A 19047-nucleotide genomic window follows, 5' to 3' on the forward strand; every position below is an offset into this window, starting at 1 on the left:
ACTGCTTGCAGCATTTCTCTTTACTTATTTCGGCCACAGATAGGAGGCTGAAGATGAAAACCAGATCTCTTGCTCTGGTTCCACTGCTTAGAAGCTTTGTCCTGAAACAGTTCCATATCCATTCCCCAAGAGATACCTTTGAATTTGCTTCACAATGTGTGAGTGAGCCTAAATATTTGAGTTGTTTATTAAGACAGCGTACATAAAGTCATCAATAGTGATCTTATAAAAACATCCATGAGATTTCTGCTAATTGCAGATTATACAGTCTTTCTTCATTAAATAAATGTGTGTACTTCCTGATGTTCATTCATCTCATTTGATCTCAACACAATCACATGCAAATCCATAACCACGCTATTAAAAGGTCCAAGGATATCTGGAGCTTAGTGTCCATCACAGAATGGTTTGGGATGGAACAGACCTTAAAGATAATCTAATTCCAGCCCCCCTGCCTGGGCAGGGACACCTCTGTGGAGAAGTGGCCTTCAAAAAAAAAAATACATCTCTCACTGAAATTGATTGTAATAGAGAGACCTAACAGAAAAAATAATAATAAAAAAAAAAAAAAAAAAAGGAGAAACAGTGGCAATGCTGCAGGGTAGGGGCCCTGGCTGGGACTTCATTAGGAGCTGCATGTAGGCACTGGGAGTGGTGGCCAAAGACTGTCAGCAATGAATGCAAGACTGATAGAGATGATCGTGGATCGGTACCGTGCTTATTGCCCGCTGCTGCTGGTACAAAGGAGAGAGCAGAAAAGAAGACAGAAGAAAGAGGGGAAAGGAAACCAAACAAAAGGAGCCGAGTTGAAAACAGTGCTCCCTGAGACCACCACAGGCCTTTGCCACCAGACCCAGGTCCAGTGAGGAAAACAGCTCATCAGACTCCTCGTCTCTCCAGCGCTCCTGAGATCCTCGGCAGAAAGCTCTTCAGGGAGATAGTGGTGAGTGGCCCAGCCACCCGTGCCGTGCCCAGACTCCAGAAAGAGCCGTTTCCTGTGCCCAGGCACACAGAAGCACCAGAAGAACGAAGGCAGCAGCTGCTGCAGCCACCCCTGCTGTCCCTGCCACTGGTGCCACCTACACTGGATCTGCCACCGCTGCCACAACTCGCCTCACCCCCCGGCTCCAGGAGGATGTGAGCACAACAGCACCATCCAACCTTTCAGCTCTAACGCCTTCTCCCCTCGGGTGTGTAACTGGCCTCTCACTTGCACTCACTTTTGTCAACCCACAAGGGAAAGGCTTGGGCTCGTAACCACCCTCTATTACTGCTTTCTTTCATAAACACATATTCCCTGGTGCATCTATGACATTTCTTTCCACTCTCCACTGTTCTATTGGATATTTTAGTAGAAGTTAAAACTTGCCTATGTGTGTGTGTGCTTCCAAGAGGAGCTTATCAATTGGTTACATATGCAGTGGAAGCAAGCCGGTCCCAAGCCAGGGACAGACCCACTGAAATAATTAAAAGGCTATCTTGAACATATAATTGGTGTCAGAAAATCCTGACAAACAGGGCAATTGTGCCCTGAGATACAGCAGCTTTGACCCAAACCAGGTTCGGACCGTGACAACCTCCCACTAGACCAGGTTGCTCAAAGCCCCATCCAACCTGGCCTTGAACACTTCTAAGGAGGGGTCCTTACTACAGACCTTGTAGGAAAAGGTATTCTGAAAATGTTTGTTAGCACTACTGCTCTCCTGTATGCAGAGGAGACCTCTACTATATATCCTTTATGAAGGATTAAATCTTTTTGATTGAGGTTCATTAAAATCCTCAAGTTTCAAAATCTAACATGTGTCAGAAAATGTGCTTTTACATGCAGAAAAATTGACAGGTTTCTTTTTTCACTGGGAACATCACTTAGATGGGCATAAGAAAGTTCTTTTTAATTACATTTGTTGAAAAATGTAATTTATAATCTGAGCAAGAAGTAGGTTTAGCAATAGCCAAAATGTATCTTACAACCAATAAAAAGCAAATATTGCAAGTAATGGTTATTTGACTTTTTAATGCTCTTACATGGCACCACATTCAGTAATGTGTGCAAATGCAGGCATAAGGACAACCATTATGAAAAAAAAAATCCCATGCATAAAAAAGTGAATGTGCTCTCACAGAGATTGCTACATGAGCTTTTACTTGAAAAACCACTTACTTTGCCAGCTAAAGTACCTTCCAAGGGAAACACATGTCCTTAAAAAGCTTCATAATACAATTCATCGAGATGAAATTTTCTGCACTTCCTCTCACAAGGCAGAGGAAAGACAGACGTGCACACACAGAACCCTATCTTTCCTCTTCTGTGAATCCCAGTGCACTCACTGCATTTAAATGCATTCAGTCACATTAACAAGAGCAAGCACTGAATATCCTGGACTGCAAAATGGTTGGGTTACCTGCAAGGCAGCTTCTTCACTTATCAGTTGATCAATCAAAGGAACAGCTGTGACCCTACACATGCAAACCTCAGGAGGTTTGGGATCTACTAAATGCAAGGCCCTGTTGAAAACACACTGTCCACTGCAGTGGCCTAGAGCAGTGGCTCAGGCAAGCTGCCTTCATTTGGTGCACAGGGAAAGGAAGCTGTGGACGTAGCACCACTTTGTAAACAAAGAATGTGGCACTGAAATGAAGAACTGCGAGAAAAATGCAGAGAGTCTCCTGAGGAACAGGCAGCTCTGGAGGCAGCGGTGCCATTGTAGTGGCTATGTCAGGCTGACTCTGGAAGAGCCATCTTCTACAGATCTCCTACAGCTCACACATCTCACAGAAGCAAACCTGCCCCAGCAGAAACTCTTGCTGTGGTGAGGTTGAGTCAGCAAAATATTGACAGAATCCAACAACAAGAGAAACCGTTCTTTTCCTTCTGGTCACCATCCCTCAGTCCTAAAAGCTAAGCCCCTTGCTACTACAGAGACCTTGCATTACTAATTTTTTCATGGATTTATGAAAATTCATCTTAAAGGCATAGAACACACAAAAGGATAATTATCTTGCAATCACTTTGTAGCAAGTACTTATAATATGGACTAATATGAGATTACACTCTGCTATAAATGTAGGGTTTATCTCATTTAACAAATTCTATTTCAGATACTTGAGCAGCAGAAAAATCTCTGCACCCAAAAGACAGTTTAAAATCTTTTATCAATCCCTTCTATGAGAAATCCAGAGATTTCACAGCTGGCGAACATATTTTTATTAAGAGAAAGGACAAGCTTACAGAAAATAAATAAAAGACTACCACTTATTTGAAAGCAAGTTTCCTTGAAAGTGAATTAATTTTTGAGAGTACCTTAGATGTCTACAGCACACATTATATCTGCCAATTAAAAAAATATATAAACAAAATAGTTATTAGACCAAAACTTTGATGAGAATTATTAGGGAGACTAAATACCTCAAGTCAGTCACAGCAGCTTGTTATGAAACAGGATTTAAGTACATAAAACAGGAGAGAGAGGGAAGTAAATGCAGTTAGGGATTTTGCCTTATTATTACAAATGCCTTATCTCCATGTTATTGCCACAGGCACACTCAGGCAGAATTCCTGCAGTGGTTAAGAACATTTATGTAAAAACCTGAAAGGGGAATACTCTTAAATAAGTACTGCTTTTTTAAAGAACGATATAAAACCACTAGATTACCTCTTATTTAATCTCATATATTTGTATTAGTTTATGTTTATAATTTTATTTCCTGTTGTTACTGAAGGGAATAAGGAATAAATCATACTAAATTACCTTGCATCTTTAAATTGTAATATCTCTGTGAAGCTCATCTTCCAGGCTAATGGTTTCCTGTATTCCATCACAAGACAACTTTCTAAATCTATTTATTCAGCTTGAATGCATTTTTTCATTTGACTTTTTGATTCAGCGTACTAGCCTCACAAATGTTAAACCACTTGAAGGTTTTGGTTTTCTAAGGACAAATGGCATGAGATGTTGGGTTTTCCTCTATGGTAAATCAAATAAACATGCTTGTCACCTCGAGAGGGAAAAAAATAATCCAGTAGGAGCTATGACAGAAGGCAGGACCACACAGCCAGGGGAGAAAGTGGGACCATTCCCTCCAGTGATGTAACACAGGCTTAGGTCAGGTTAAGCTACTTGTGAGACTGCACACTCCAAAATAATGTGAAATGGTACTGCCACTTCCTGTAAGTGACTTTTTTTCCTCAACTTCAAGAGTTTCAACTCTATAAAGATTGAGAGAAGCAGATCTGCTCACTGTGTACTGCATTTATGCATTCATTATTAACATAATTCTTAAAGGAATTCTCTCCAAGGATATTACCAGAAAATTATTAGAAGCATGCCATGAAAAGTTAGCAGCAGAAGTCAAGATCTGTTTCTCTAACTTCCAAAATTCACATTCTTTTTAAGGTGATCCTAAAAGCTCATGAATGCCAGAGTAAGGGGAGCATTCAAGACTTGAAAGCAAGAGATACCCAAACATACCATTTCTTACCCTTTCATGAAAATGAAAAAGTTTCTGTTCTTCAACAGACTTAACTTTTCCCATGGTAGAGACACTTCCTACAGTAACAATATCTTTGTTCTCCTAACACCTACGCCCATCTAGTATACAGCAGCAAATACACCCTTAGAAAAACAAAGTTAAAAATCCAAACTCACATGAGTGAGTCTCACCTTGAGGATAACCTTCTGATATCGGTTTAAATAAACTAAACAAATTATACAGGCACAGCCTAAGTAGCCAAAACCCTTCTTCTTCTGCCAGGTTCCACAAGATGCATACCCCTAAGACATGCAATGCCCACTGAACCTGTTCAAAAGTATTAAACAAGCAAAACAAAAATTTAAAATTTGTTTTTTTTTAAAGTCTAGATTTTGTCAAAGGGTTTTATTTTTGAACACTGTAATGTGTGCATTGCAGAAAATTTCAGACAGTATCCAAAATAATTTGTAATAAATTCTATGTAGGAACATATCCAGGAAAGGCAGGAAACCAAGACTACTGAAGGGAATGCACGAAAAAAGACTACAAAAAAATTGAGAAGGGCAGAACCATATGATGAGGAAAAGGGAAAAAGTGCATAGAAGAAGCACTAATCACACTAACAGGATTGAAGTGCAGAGATTATCAAGATGATACTATGATCTACTGCACACGTCCACTGAGGAGTCTCAGTCTCTCCATGGGCATAATAGGTATATGAATCCTTGTGTTCCCCTTATGAGACTGATCTCTTGCCACTGCTCTCTGTAAGCAGGAACTGAAGAACTCAAGTCCTCCTTGGGGAGCTGGAAACTGGGGGGTCTCTGCTGCTTCGGGTGTCTACAATCTTGCCTTTTTATCACCTCCTCCCTCCTCCTTTCAGAGAGGACCTTTGGAAAGGGACCCGGCATTCTGGGAATGGTTCATGCCCTTTCCCCAGCCAACATCAGCAGTAGGTCCCTCCCTCTGTTCTCTGCAGTTTCTCCAAGTCCTTCTCTTTGTTGCTGATACAAGCTGGCACCAGGGAAATCCTGCCCCTTCTCATAATAAGGAAATACCAAGAATAATGTCTTGAAAATGAGACTATACTTTCACAATATAAGGATTTTTGCAAGAAATCAAGGTTAAGAAGTTCTTTTTTCTACTTTTTCTCTGCCATGTCTTTCCAGTCACTCACACTGCTGCAATACATTGTCCCCCCAATTACACTGACACACTGCTTGCAGAGCAATGCTGCAAATTTGACCAATTCAGCAGCTCAACTTAGCACAGCAGCTCAGCCAGCACAACCAAGAGGGCAGTGCACTGTGGTGGCACAAAGCAGCCAGCAGCAAGGGAGGCGGAAACGCTGCAAACTGGCATTGCCAGACACGCTCTGTATCTACCTGAGAGCTTAGGGAAATTAGAACTGACATACCTGATGTCTGTCTTAACTCTGTATCCTACAGGCAGGCTTGCCAATTGAGATGAATGCAGAAGTTCAAACATAGGTTTTGTTTCAAAACATTCTAATCCCTGGGCTGCTCACACTCAGCAGATCATACTGACATAATAGACTCTCCTGTTCAAGAGATGTCTTCCTTCCTAACACAGAGGCTGGAACTTTTACAGACAATTATCTCAGGATGCAGTCCAGCACCACAGTTAAATCAACCCAAATGCTAATTGATGACAGAAGTAGGAAACCCATTCCTCCTGTGTATTTTATACTCCTGCAACAGTACTAACAGAGTATCTGATTCTGGTGTGGGCCAAGGAGATAAACTGGCAAAACCAGAATCATATTCTGTGCTTTTTTATTTTGTCTGCTGGCTTACCATTTTGAGCTGACTAGTCTTGAGGTAAAAGAGCACTACTGCAGGCACACAGGAAGCACCAAAGGCAGGACCACCATGTTCAAGCATCTGGCATACGACTGATCTCCCTACATAAAACATACCCACCCTTAGCCCAGTGTTCTTGCCAGCCTAACCCACTCTCCAACTACACTGTTGCCAAAAGCAAGTCCATCCAATTGACCACAGAACTGCATGACTGCACAAGCAAACAAAACAGATGTCCATCAATATAACACCTTTTGGCAGACACATGCAGTTGTACTGGCTCAAGCCAACTACAAATCCATAGATGATATCACTGCTTCCCAACAGATGCAAATTCATGGTGCTGCCAGGGGGCCATGCTGGGTGCATCTTCTCACCCTCTCCCTCCAACAAAACTGATGCTCAGGCAGTTAGTTATACAACCATCCATATCAAAGAAACTGCCACAGGTCAAATGACACCTTTTCCCCAACCAATCTGATCACCTCCAACAGCCTGAAAGTTACTTCTGGCACTAAAAAAACACAAAAATACACAGTAAGTATCAGCAAAGGTCTTGCTCATTTAGTGTATGGTATTCACCATCTTTTAGGAGAAACAATAAATATTAAAAAAAATATTTTAAAACTTTGTGGAGAAACAACAAAGTAATTTATAGACAAGAATGAACACGAAGCTCCACTCCTGAGTGCCTCTAACAACCTTTAGAGGCATCTTTAGCTTCTTTCTCAACTGCCAACATGAGTCAGAATCTGGGAAAGGGAGAACAAGCAGAAGGTGATGAAACAACATAAAAAATAATAGAAAAATCAGAGAAGCTATTTTATATGGAGTACAGTAATTGGCAGGAGGTTTAAGGAGTGAAAGAGGAAGATATTTTGGAGAGAGCACCAAACTGAAATGGAGGCAGCAAGTCTGAGTTTGTTGGTGAGAATGAGCCTGGTTCCATACTCAGATGAAACTCTCTGAAATATGTGAAGATCCAGCAAACTGCTATTTGTGATTACAGTGACAGGTATAGGTACAAGAGGTATGCATTGCAGAAGAGAGAAAAAGATACCATGCCTGGACCTTCTGCTGTATCAAGAGGCAGTCAAGACTGGAACACAGAACTAACACCTTTCTCCCTTCCTTCAGGTAGCTCCAGATGGTAAACTAACTTAAAGAACGAACATAATCACCTTTCTGTATGGTGACTACTATGTGTAACTACTATGTGTATTCACCAAGCACATACAAATAGGGCACATCACTTGGGAACCACAGATTTTCTCTAGTTTTTGCTACCATCACACAGAGACAGGTCGGAACTGTACACCTATGTAGAAGCTATATGCTTCTGCACGAATGCTAACCCATGAAAAAGTCTTAAAGTTAGCAATTTTCATGACTAAAGATGGATTGAGTGCAAAGTTAAAACTGCTACTGCTGTCATGTGCCATTAAAGAACACTCAACTCACTAAAACTCAGATTTAGAAAGGTGCATACTCAATAAACCATTATTCTGATGTCTTTAGCTAACACCTACTCCCATTCTACTTCTGTACTACACAGAGAAGCCAGCTATATTGTCCTACAGATTAAAACAATGGACCTGCTCCAGAGAAAAACTTTTTGTAACCAATACTGTCTTACACTGTCATTTACTCCGTCACTAAAGTTACTGATCGTGTTTCTGCTGACAGTCTTCATGGTAAGGCATGCTGATGTACAATCTTTACTTTGCAACGTGAAATTGTACCTGATCTTACAAATACATTTTTCTTTGACTGCATAAATAAAGAAGAAATTACATAGATCCCCCCCAAATACAGTCCTCAAAGGAGGACAAATGACATTAACTCATATCAAAATTACATACAACTTTGCTGTTACACAAAACACCTGCATGTACCACAGTGCTGTCAGGCTCCAGCAAGACATTAAGATGGTATAAGTACATTGCTGAGCTCTTTAATTTTTTGTTCTTAAAAACCAGAATTTTGCCAAATTCAATGCCTGGAGGGTATGGGATGCCATTTGACAGCTTTATTTCCAAGTTGACAAAATACTTTCAATTGCAAAATAGTAATTTCAATTGCAAAAGTTAAGATGCTTAAAATTTCCAAAAGCACTACATGGTTCTAAGAGCTAAAACTTGACAAAAAATCAGGTGATTTGAAATCTGTACCCACTATGTGAGAAGTCTAGACTATGCAATGAAAACCCATTCAGAGATGACAACATTTAAGGTACGTTTTTGAACCAATATGATTGAAGAAATAAACACCTGTACTGTCATTTTTACACCCAAAACAGGTAGCTTCAGGCATGTAATTTAGTTTATGAAGTTGGAGGGAGGCTAGTTGTCTAGGAATTAAGATGTGGAGGATTCTCTAGGCTTCAGAGTAGAAGCCAAATTTACAGTGGCTCTAGGTAACCCCTAGATAAGCTTCCCTGGGTAGCTAGAAGTCTCATAACATAGGCATTGTACACAGAATCACGGAATGTTAGGGGCTGGAAGGGACCTCCAAAGATCATTGAGTCCAACCCCCCTGCTGGAGCAGAACCAAAAAACTAGGCCATATCACTCAAAGGCATCCAGAAAGGTACTGAAAGTCTCCAGAGAAGGTGACTCCACAACCTCTCTAGGGAGCCTGTTCCAGTGCTCTGTAACCCTCACAGTAAAGTTCTTCCTCATGTTGAGGTGAAACTTCCTCTGCTCTGAAGACAAGCAATAAAACCTCTCCATGTCTTCAGTTTCACTCATGTAGCTAAGGCAGAGTATATTTCAAAAGCCTTAAATTCTCAGCTAACTCAAAGGAAGCCGTGCACAATTTTCCAGTTACTTTTATAACTCCTATTCTCAACAAATACAAAGCTTTTTATTTTAAAAGACAAGATTCTGAAGTATCATATACGGTACTTTGAATTGTTATTTCTTTTTGGGACCTAACCATGTCATTAGTCTCTCAGACATCCTGCATCAAAAGGGCTAATGGGGACAGTTATTTGGTTATAGTAACTTCCATGAAGTGAAGCCATAGCAACTTCCCCAATGCTCATTCCCATTCTTACCCATTCTGACCTCAGAGCAAACAGGACCTGTGTGTGAACATTCACTGTTGACCTAGAATGAGAAACTGATCCACTTTTAAAAAATAAAACCAAAATAAGAGTATTTGCAGTATTTTTCCTAGACAGACTATTCCCTTGAGTTTACAGCCCAGTCCTCCAAATCTTAAACCCGTACTACTGCTATTTGTATTACTGTACAACTGTAAGCTGAAAAACAGAGCTCATCTTGCAACTGTTAGACAAATTTGACAGCTTTCTTCTCCCTTTGTAAAGACTATAATACATTAAGATCATACTGCAACACTTCAGCAGATAAACTGCATGTCAGAAGAAAATTCACAACACTTACTTCCAGAAAGCTACATCATACAGAAATGTAGTTTGAAAGGAAAAGTAGGACACACATATATGTATTAAAAAGAAAACCAGACAGGTGAGCCTGCATATTCCTTGTCCATTAAGAGCTTGTTAATTGATCACATGCTAAAACCACAAAACATTAGTAGTCCTTATTTAAGGACAAAATTTTTTCATTCCTCATGTAACCAGGAGAAAGAAAAGTGGTCCTACTAAAAATGTACTCTTCAAATTTTAACTTCCTCATAATAAATTACAAAACTAATATAGACAGCTCACTGGATCAAAAAAATATACAACTTTTCATTTATTGCATTATTTGTCATTAAACTACTATGTTATCATAGCAGGATTCATTAAAATTCATACTTGGATTCAATGTATTTTCTTTTGTGCTACGTTACACAACCACACACGGAAACATAAAATGTCAATGGCGTTCAGACACATCAGTATCTGCATAAAGATAAAACAGAAATCTATGGAACAGAAGAATACTGTAAGGCTAAATTTCCAGTAGTCTGTGAAGCTTAAGTTCCTTTGGCTTTCAAAGGGACTTAGGTTCACAAGCAACTCAGGGCTACTGGAACACTACCCATAACTTCACTTCAGATACGCTACACCTCCAAAAATGTGTTTTCTATGAGAATCTACTCAAGTCTCTTGTGTGGAAGGTATTTAATATTCTTCTTGCATCTGTTAACCAGTATTTATAAAGCAGTATTTAGAAAGCATGGTAGACTTACATTACTAATATAAACACTTCATGTGATTTTACAAGAATCTTTTAACCAAAAATAAAGTCCAACAATACATAACTAGATACACTGAGGACAAATTTAAACCTGAAGCTATAATAAAGAGCTACCATCAATACTTTATATTCCTTGCATCATTCATAGTCTACTCGAGCTAACAACAAATTTACACTTAGCTGAAATAACCATTACCATATTCTGTTTCTGAAACTCACAATGAAACAAGACATTATACATCAAAGAAATCTGCCATGAAAAAAATAAAGACAAAGCACAGATATAAAAACATTAGTATGGAAAACTGCCTAAATTCAGCTTTGGCCAGTTGTATGTGCATCTGTATTACTGATAAAATAACAAATTATTAGTGACAGAATAAGAATTTAACATTGTGATTGTAAAAACACACAGAGCTAGGGAAAACCTCATATCATATATATTATCATAGAATGGTTTGGGTTGGAAGGGACTGTATAGACCATCCAGATCCAACCCCCTGCATGGGCAGGGGCACCTTCCTCTAAACTAAGGCAAAGCAGACCTTGCAGCAATGTGTGCACTATGCTAAACTAGAAACCATTGGACTAGGTTTCTGCAATTTATTATATTCGCAATTCACAGGTGAAATAGCAATACACAGCTCCAGAGAAACTTCTCACAGTTGAGGATTATCAGGAAACTTGCTCTCACTACCCACAAGAAGGACATAACTACTGGAAGTTAGACATCAAGATTTATCATCTAGTGGCAGAACACTTTAACTTATACTGAGCACTACCAAGTACTGTGGCACTATCAATAACCAGTTGTGTGAATTCAGAAATGCTCAATATGTTTATATCTGAGCTCAAAATGCAAACACATACAAAACACATATGTAAATATGAAGGGTAAGCATCCACAGTCCACAGGAAAAAAACTGAGCAAGAGACAACTTGCTCTTAGAATAACAAAGTCTTTGAAAAGCAGCATTGTAAATCACACTCATAATCATCAGGAGGTAATGGCAGGAGATAGAGAAGAAACTGTTAAAAGTAAACATCCCAACTTTCTGTTACAAACAGAAATGTGCTAAGATTGTCACTGATGTCCTCTTACCTATGCCAACTTTTAAACACTGGGAAAACATAAGTCAAAAATCACATTATGAGGACATCATACATTCTAACTATCCATCTAGACCTGATGACTTCAGCATTAAGAAAAACAAGAATGTGATGCTCTAATATGAAAATGTTTCAAGAGGACATCGTAATCTGTTCTATGTCCAAAACTGATCTTCATTTCAGCTACCTGGAACAAGCTTGTTTACAAAGTATTAAAAGGTTATTCTTATCAATATTTATTTTAATTAGGCAGAATCAGCCTTTCAGTAATAAACCTAATAAATTAAGCAGCTATCTGTTGGGCAGAGGAGTACTTATGCTAAAGGACTTGTAGAAATAAGAGACAACATGTGAATGGAAATATAAATAGGGAAGCACAGTGACACAGAGAAAGTATTTATCTGTGTGGCAAAAAATCATTTCAGGAAATGGCGATTAGCCAAACAGGAAAAAAAAAAAACAACCCAACCACTTTTCCCCATTTCCAGTAGAGAAAGTAATATTAAACTGATCATATATGTCCAGAAATCCCAAATGCTGGTCAGTAACTCTCATCAAAGAGAAACCCCATATATTAATAGCTCTCAAGTGTATGAGACTTTTTTTTTTTTTTTTTCCAAGAAATAGAAATGTATTAAGCATCTATTCCTGGATTTTTCAATGAGAAAAATCATAATGGAAAGACAAGTGTCCTGCTTTGGAAACTGAGTAAGTGGGAAATACAGCCTGACAGCAGTGCTGAACTACTGGTTGAAGACAGGAAGCATAACAGAAGAAGGATGGAGACCTTGCTTTCCATAACGATGCCTGCTGCTACACTGGCTATTACAGCTTCATATACATTTGGCTGCCTTCTAACATCCTGCTGGCTCACGTTTAACCCACTGTGCACCAGAACCCCCAGATGGTTTTCTAGCCAGCCAGCCCTCAGCCTGCACAGACACATGGGGTTATTCAACCCCATCTGGAAGACTTTGCATTTGCCTTTAACTTGATGAGATTCCAGCAGCCCATTTCTTCAGCTTGGCTAGTTCCCTCCAAAGAGCAGCTCTGTTTTCCAGGGGATCTAACCATTCCCTGCAATCTGTTATCATTCAAAAACTTGCTGAGAAGGCACTATACTAACCCAGAATTAATCCATGAGGGATACCATTAGCTATCAGCTGCAAGCTGGACTTTGCAACACGGACAACAACTCTTTGAGCCAAATCATCCAACCAGTTTTCCACTCAACTCATTCTCAACTTCTGCATTCCAGATCTCACTTAAGCTAAGTTATGTTTCCCTTTGTTTTTTAACTTCAGGACTACAGAGCCCAAATCTAACTGGAGCTTTTATAAGCTAAGATGACAAAATAGACTGAAGCCTCACTATCTCAGATCATTAGTCTCACAGGTCACAAACAATTACATTTCTTTTATTAACTTTGTCACATAATACCCATATCAATCACTGTTCGGGCAAAAGTTTCCATCATCACATCCCACTAGTACAAAAAGGAAAATTATGCTACCTGCAGCAAGTTGAGTTTCAAACAAGTGGCACAGAGTTACAAGGAAGTATAATGAAAAAATTGTACCAGATAAGAACACTGGTTAACTGTAATTACACTGCACACCTCGGTGACTTACAGCTACAGTGCAATTTTCAGAAGAAGCTAACCACCAGACTCACCACAGACACAGGAACAACCTTTCTTGAACTAGGTGAGAAGCAGGGAGTCAGACATACAGACATGTCATGTATTAGAATGAAATGCCTGCTCTGTGTATTTCTCCTCTGCTTTGAATAGTAAGTTACCTAAAAATAAAGAAAATTGACCAACCTGACAGCCGTCTATGAGGATGTAACTAGGTGGATAGATGATGAAAGTGCAGCAGATGTGGTTTATCTTGATTTCAGTAAAGTATTTGACATTAAGGCTGGAAATTATGACATCTCTAATAATCAAGAGAGTGAGAATCTGGACTCACTCTCCAGCCAAGTAGTTTGGATAAAAATCCACTAAGTTTTAAGAAGGAACTTAATCAGCTTGATGTGATTAGTTGCAATAGCTGACATTTTATTTTGCACAGTTCAGAAGGTCATTATGCTTCTAACACCCTGAAACAGGCATGCTAAACTGCGTAGGCTTGAATGCACACAAACCCAAACAAACCCAGAATACAATCAACTCTGTATTTGACTTCTGGTGAGAGCTATCATGCTAAATACAGTGGTAGCTCAAAAATAAAGAGGCTAAAAACAAAACGAAATATTTCCTTTTCTGCTGATTCAATCCACCATCCAAAAGCTGCTCTGGCAATGTAAATGTTACATCCATTCTCAAATAAATACAAAGATAGCTCTCTAGAAAAAGACTAGAACTTACCAAAATTTAAATAAATTATTCCAAGAGTCATATTACTCAGTCTTCAGAATTATTCTAGAAGCTCCCTCTCCTTCCCAACAATGTGTTTAAAGGGAACATCCCAGAGTTAAAGGTCCAGCTTGAAACCAGAGAGGTAGTATGTACCTGTGTCCCTTTTCTTCTTATGTCAGCATTCCACCCCTCTGAACTTGCCCTGTGAATTTACTGTTTTTTAAAGATCAAGCTAAAAAGAAACATGCCAAGTAGAGCACTGGTAACTATATTGCTGTGCTTTGCTTCTCAAATACCTTCCTGAGGAATCGTTCTAATTGTAAGGTTAAGACAACCAAAAGACTTCCTTCTCTTCAGGCTGACATATTCCACCCTCTCCTTCCCCAACAATTTCAGAGATTAAAAAAGGTCACAGTTCAACAGACTGTGCTTTTTTGCTGAAGTAATTAGAATATTCTCAGTGTTCTCCTAGACCTCTTAAGCCTTCCTTAATCCTCCTCTTCCAGTGAAGAGAGAGATTACAATTTTCACTAAAAAGGGGACATAGACAGTTTGCTGCATATACTTTGACTGCAAATAGTAGCAGGCATAATGGGTAATAATTTCTGTCAGTACCAGCTTCAGATCAAATTTAGAGAAAAGCTAGCTTTAATAAAATATTGATAAAAAGTAACAGGGACATAGCAAAGATACAGGGTAACCAGTCAAGATACGTTTTATAACAGTATTTTAAGCCTCTTTCTCCTGAGCTATTTCCCAATCCTACCTTTTTTTTTTTTATCACTCCTCCCCAAAATATCCACCTCAGAGGGTTAATATAAGGTGGAGGAACGACATGCATCCCAAAGCAATGAAATTTTCCTATTACTTCACCTTCATCAACTCACCCTGTCAAAAACAAAAAACAAACAAATCCAACCCTACCAAAAACAATACTCACCTCCACCTGCCTTGAATTATGACAAGATTAAAAGCATTAATATATTTTCTTATTACCAAAATTTTTCTATGGGAAATCATTCAACACTGTTTTGGAAAAAGGAGCTATTATAAATCAACACTGATATATATTGTTTCCTCTCTGCAAACACTAACAAAGGCTTAACCAGATTTATCTAAAACAAATATAGTAGCTACAGCACTGATATGTTTTTTACCATAGTCTGTCAGAGTGAGAGAAAGGCAGCATACCACAATGCTAGACGACCAATAGTCATTAATAACTTGAAAATAAGATACAAAGTATTATTTCCTACATAGCCATGGGAAAGGAGGACCTTAGAAAGTAATCTAGGGACAATCAGGTATTATCAAATTAAAGGAATGTGAAAAAGTCTTCTAGAAAGACCAGGTGGAATAAGAGAAGGCAAGAGAGTCTAATGCAGAAGTATGGAGTCTGTTGTAACTCTGGAAGCACAGCCCAGTGTGAAGAGAGAAGCTGGTGAAGTTCTCCACTGCCAAACTGATAAATTAATAAATTAATTGAGGCAGCAACATTTTTAAAAGATTGAAGAGAAACACGTATTTCAAACAAAGGGGATTACAGAAATTAAGATACGAAAGAGTTACAGCCTGGATAAGAATATAATCTACCCTCCAAATCTACAGAGCACCCCTCTTCTCCGATTAGACAAAAAATATTTTTATTACAACTTAAGTTTTTCAGCCCAATTATATGAGGATTTAATTTTAATTCCTAGAAAGTATATGCCTTTCCAATAAGGAATAATTTTTTTCAAAAAATCAATATATGAAGCAATGCTATATGACAATACCAAGATTAAGGTCTTTTCAACAGCAGTCATGCACCACAGTAAAGTTTAAAAGAACGCACTACCTACCCTCTTTGAAACAAATCCACATTGAAGAATTTGTGGAGCTCCACGGAGAATTCTACCATAGCCTGAACTTCACTCATGTTTAAGAGGATGAAGAAGTCAAAATCTGTCAGCACCTTAGTTACTGAAAACAAACAGAAAACACTTTTTAGAACACAAGCTGGAGACAACACCTATCTGGTCCTTAAAAAGGACAATGCTATACACCATTTTGCACAGCTTCCTTAAATACACATGCCCTGAGGTAAACAAGAATATAGGATGTACCAAATCCTGCCCACAATAACTTCTGTCTCTGCCATGAAGGAATCAACTGTTATCAGAGAAGTATCACAACACACCATCAGCATAATACAATCCTGGCACTTACTGATAACTACATACTGCAGCTCTGCTCTGGTACGTGGCTGAAGAGGGGGGAAAAATACTGCCAACTAGGAGAAAGAGAGCATGGTTTGCTTCCAGTCCTTGCTGCAGCAGAATGACCGTGCATACAGGCAGCAGTGCCCCAACTCTGACATAAGGACAGGGACAGTTGAATTATAGTGTGACCAAGTAGTGCAGAGAAAGTGGTTGATCAGGCCATGTAGGGCTATAGATGGAGAGATTCTAGACAGAAGACAGGAGTTAAGGAGGGCAACATACGCATTTTTAGTCAATCTTTCTTAGAAGTGAAGTGTTAATTCTCGCTGTCTTCTCTGCAGCCACAGACTGGCACCTTCCTGCTAATTTACACCTGCCTGCTGATATTTAAACTAAAATCTTACAGACTTTTATTGAGTTCTGCTGCTTTTCCTTCAACAGTATCAACTGGATTAATAAAATAGGTTACATTTTCTGCAAACACTTGTCTTCAACACTTCCCAGTTCCTCCAAGTGCTGTCCGGTTTGAGGAATAAACAAACCAAAAAACCTAAAACACTGTCCTTTATGCTCATCAGTCCATCTTCTGGGTCTAATGCAGAATCAGTAAATATAAAAAAGCTAGTCCAGCTGAAGACTGAATGGATTATGGGGTTGTTTTTTTTTTCTAAAATTTTGAACATGCACTTGGGTGTCTGCGAAGCAGCACACAGTGTTACTGAGACTGAAACAGAGTAGCTGGCAAAAAAAGAGTTGTTTCCACACAGGTACCAGTCGCCTGAAAGCAAAGTTACCTTTAGGGGTTACCTTTAGGGGTTACCTTTAGCCTATCAACTAAATTATCTTGGCATATGACTCAAGATAAGATTTACCTTTCTGTACTCACCCTAGAGGAGCTGGAAGGCTTCAAGCACTACAGCACAGGTCTAGATCTTTAACTATAAACAAGAACTTAACTCTGACCTTGGTTTAACAGCCAATGCAAGGACTCCACATGCACTTTACAAAAACACAGAAACAGCATGTTACTGAAGTAACAGGACACAGAAAGAGGAATTTTGCTTCTGAAGCTGAGTTACAACAATATGAATAACTCAGACAAAGGGCCTTTGCCACAAGATCAAAACTACAGCATCTAGATGATGTAATTAAGCCAGTTTGTCTAAAAATCCTCCTTTTGCTCCAATTTCAATCAACTGACTTCAACAGATTAATTGAATGATGACACAAGTTTTGCTACAGTATGCAGCATCAATAACCGACAGGGCTTTGCAACAATTCCCTCTTCCACTCCTACGTCTATAGGATTATGTAAGGATACCCTCAGTGGTCTTTACAACTAGAAACAAGATCTGCACTCTAATTTTCTGGGATTACCATACGCCACATATGCACCACCTACCACAATCCAAGTGAATCTTCTGCAGATGCAACCTGATCTGCCACTGAGCAGAGATCACAGAATCATCTGAAACTGTCCAATGGCTTAGAAAGGAGACCACTTTAAAACACTCAAGAAAAAGCAAAAGAACACATGAAGGATGCCATGGGGTACACTCATGCAGCTTGCATTTTGATGAAACTACGTTTTCAAGGGAGGAAGACACCATATGTCTCTGACTACCCAGCACAATGATTGGCACTGCCTATGTCCCTGAACAGTTTGCCTCCACTAAGAGAAGGGAAAACTGCTCCTGAAGGAGTTGCTGGGCCAAGCAGTCACTCCCAAATGCTTCAGGATCTCTCAAGTCCCCAGCAGGGAAACTCAGAACAATCCAGAACTAGGCCAATTAGACAAGTTTGAATGTCTAAATTATAAATGAGTAAATTCAACAAAAAATGCTCCGAGAGCCACGTATTGCACTGCTGCCAAAGGACTGTCCAGTGAACTTGTGGTATTTCTATTGTCTAACATGGCTCTAGCTGAGGCCACTCCCTGCCTCCTCTGTCAAACTGACTTAGCATCTGCAGCCAGCCCACTAAAAACTGCCTAACCCCTGCAGACCAAACACAGGGTCCAGCAAGAAATACTGAGTCACACTTCACAAAACAGTGCATCCAGAAAGCAACATCGCATGTCACCACAGGTACCCGGGACTGCAGTCTACCAGCCGACCTTTGGCTTTTTCTTTGCCAGGCATCAGCTTGTTCCAACAACACCTTAACCTGAGTGAAGGGAAGCTTTCACTGCTCTGGGCTGACAAAAACAAATCACTATTTTTTGGTCAGTATTCCATCCCATTACAAAGGAAAAGTGTTATTTGAACTATGTAATAGAAAGTGTTAAGTAGTGATTAAAATTTTTAAAGGAGAAATTCAAAGATGGACAATGACAATGTCTTGAACTTTTGTACACTAATCACAACAAAAAAAGTTAAACTCACATAGAAGCATCTATTTGTAAAGATTACATTCAAATTTATAGCTAAACTTACTGACTAAACTCAATAATATTAAATGTAAACAACTCATTTTAATACTTAATGAGTTTTGTGTTTTATTTTAAAGCATATAATTAGCATTCAGAAACTGTGCTATTGAATGGCATGTTTGTTCTGTCTGCCTGTAAGGAGCAGAAGAATCTTTCAGTAGGAACTCTCTGTACATCAGCAACAAAGGTTAATACAGTGTATAAACACGTATCAGAAGATCTGATCATAGATGAGAAGAATACCCTAATACACATGGTTAGAACAAACAAAGGATTTAGTAACTTTGGAAGTTACTTAGCACTTGCAATCAAAGCAACATTTCAATCTTCAAAAATATTTAAGCACTGAGACAGAACATTAATTCTTAAAATGTCAGATAAAGCTTCTTGATCCTAAACTGAGGCCCAGAACTTTACTTTCCTTCACACCTCTGCGGCTTTATTAAATTTCTTAGGTTGGAAAACCTCATACCCCAGACTA

General features: G+C 39.1%; 1 protein-coding gene across 5 annotated transcripts in view; it reads right to left on the reverse strand.

The window, feature by feature from the left end:
- The window catches only part of FAM135A (family with sequence similarity 135 member A), an 85727-nt gene that overhangs the window by 52087 nt on the left and 14593 nt on the right, over positions 1–19047 (reverse strand). For all 5 annotated transcript variants that reach the window (XR_007888867.1, XM_051613229.1, XM_051613228.1 and 2 more), the window contains one exon: positions 15776–15896. Coding sequence is in view for 4 of the 5 variants with exons in the window: in XM_051613229.1 (XP_051469189.1) it covers positions 15776–15852 (77 nt within the window). In the remaining variant the exon portion in view is untranslated. The remainder of the gene's footprint in view (positions 1–15775; positions 15897–19047) is intronic.

The sequence above is a fragment of the Apus apus genome, chromosome 3 (assembly GCF_020740795.1).
Source record: "Apus apus isolate bApuApu2 chromosome 3, bApuApu2.pri.cur, whole genome shotgun sequence".
NCBI classification, from domain to species: domain Eukaryota; kingdom Metazoa; phylum Chordata; class Aves; order Apodiformes; family Apodidae; genus Apus; species Apus apus.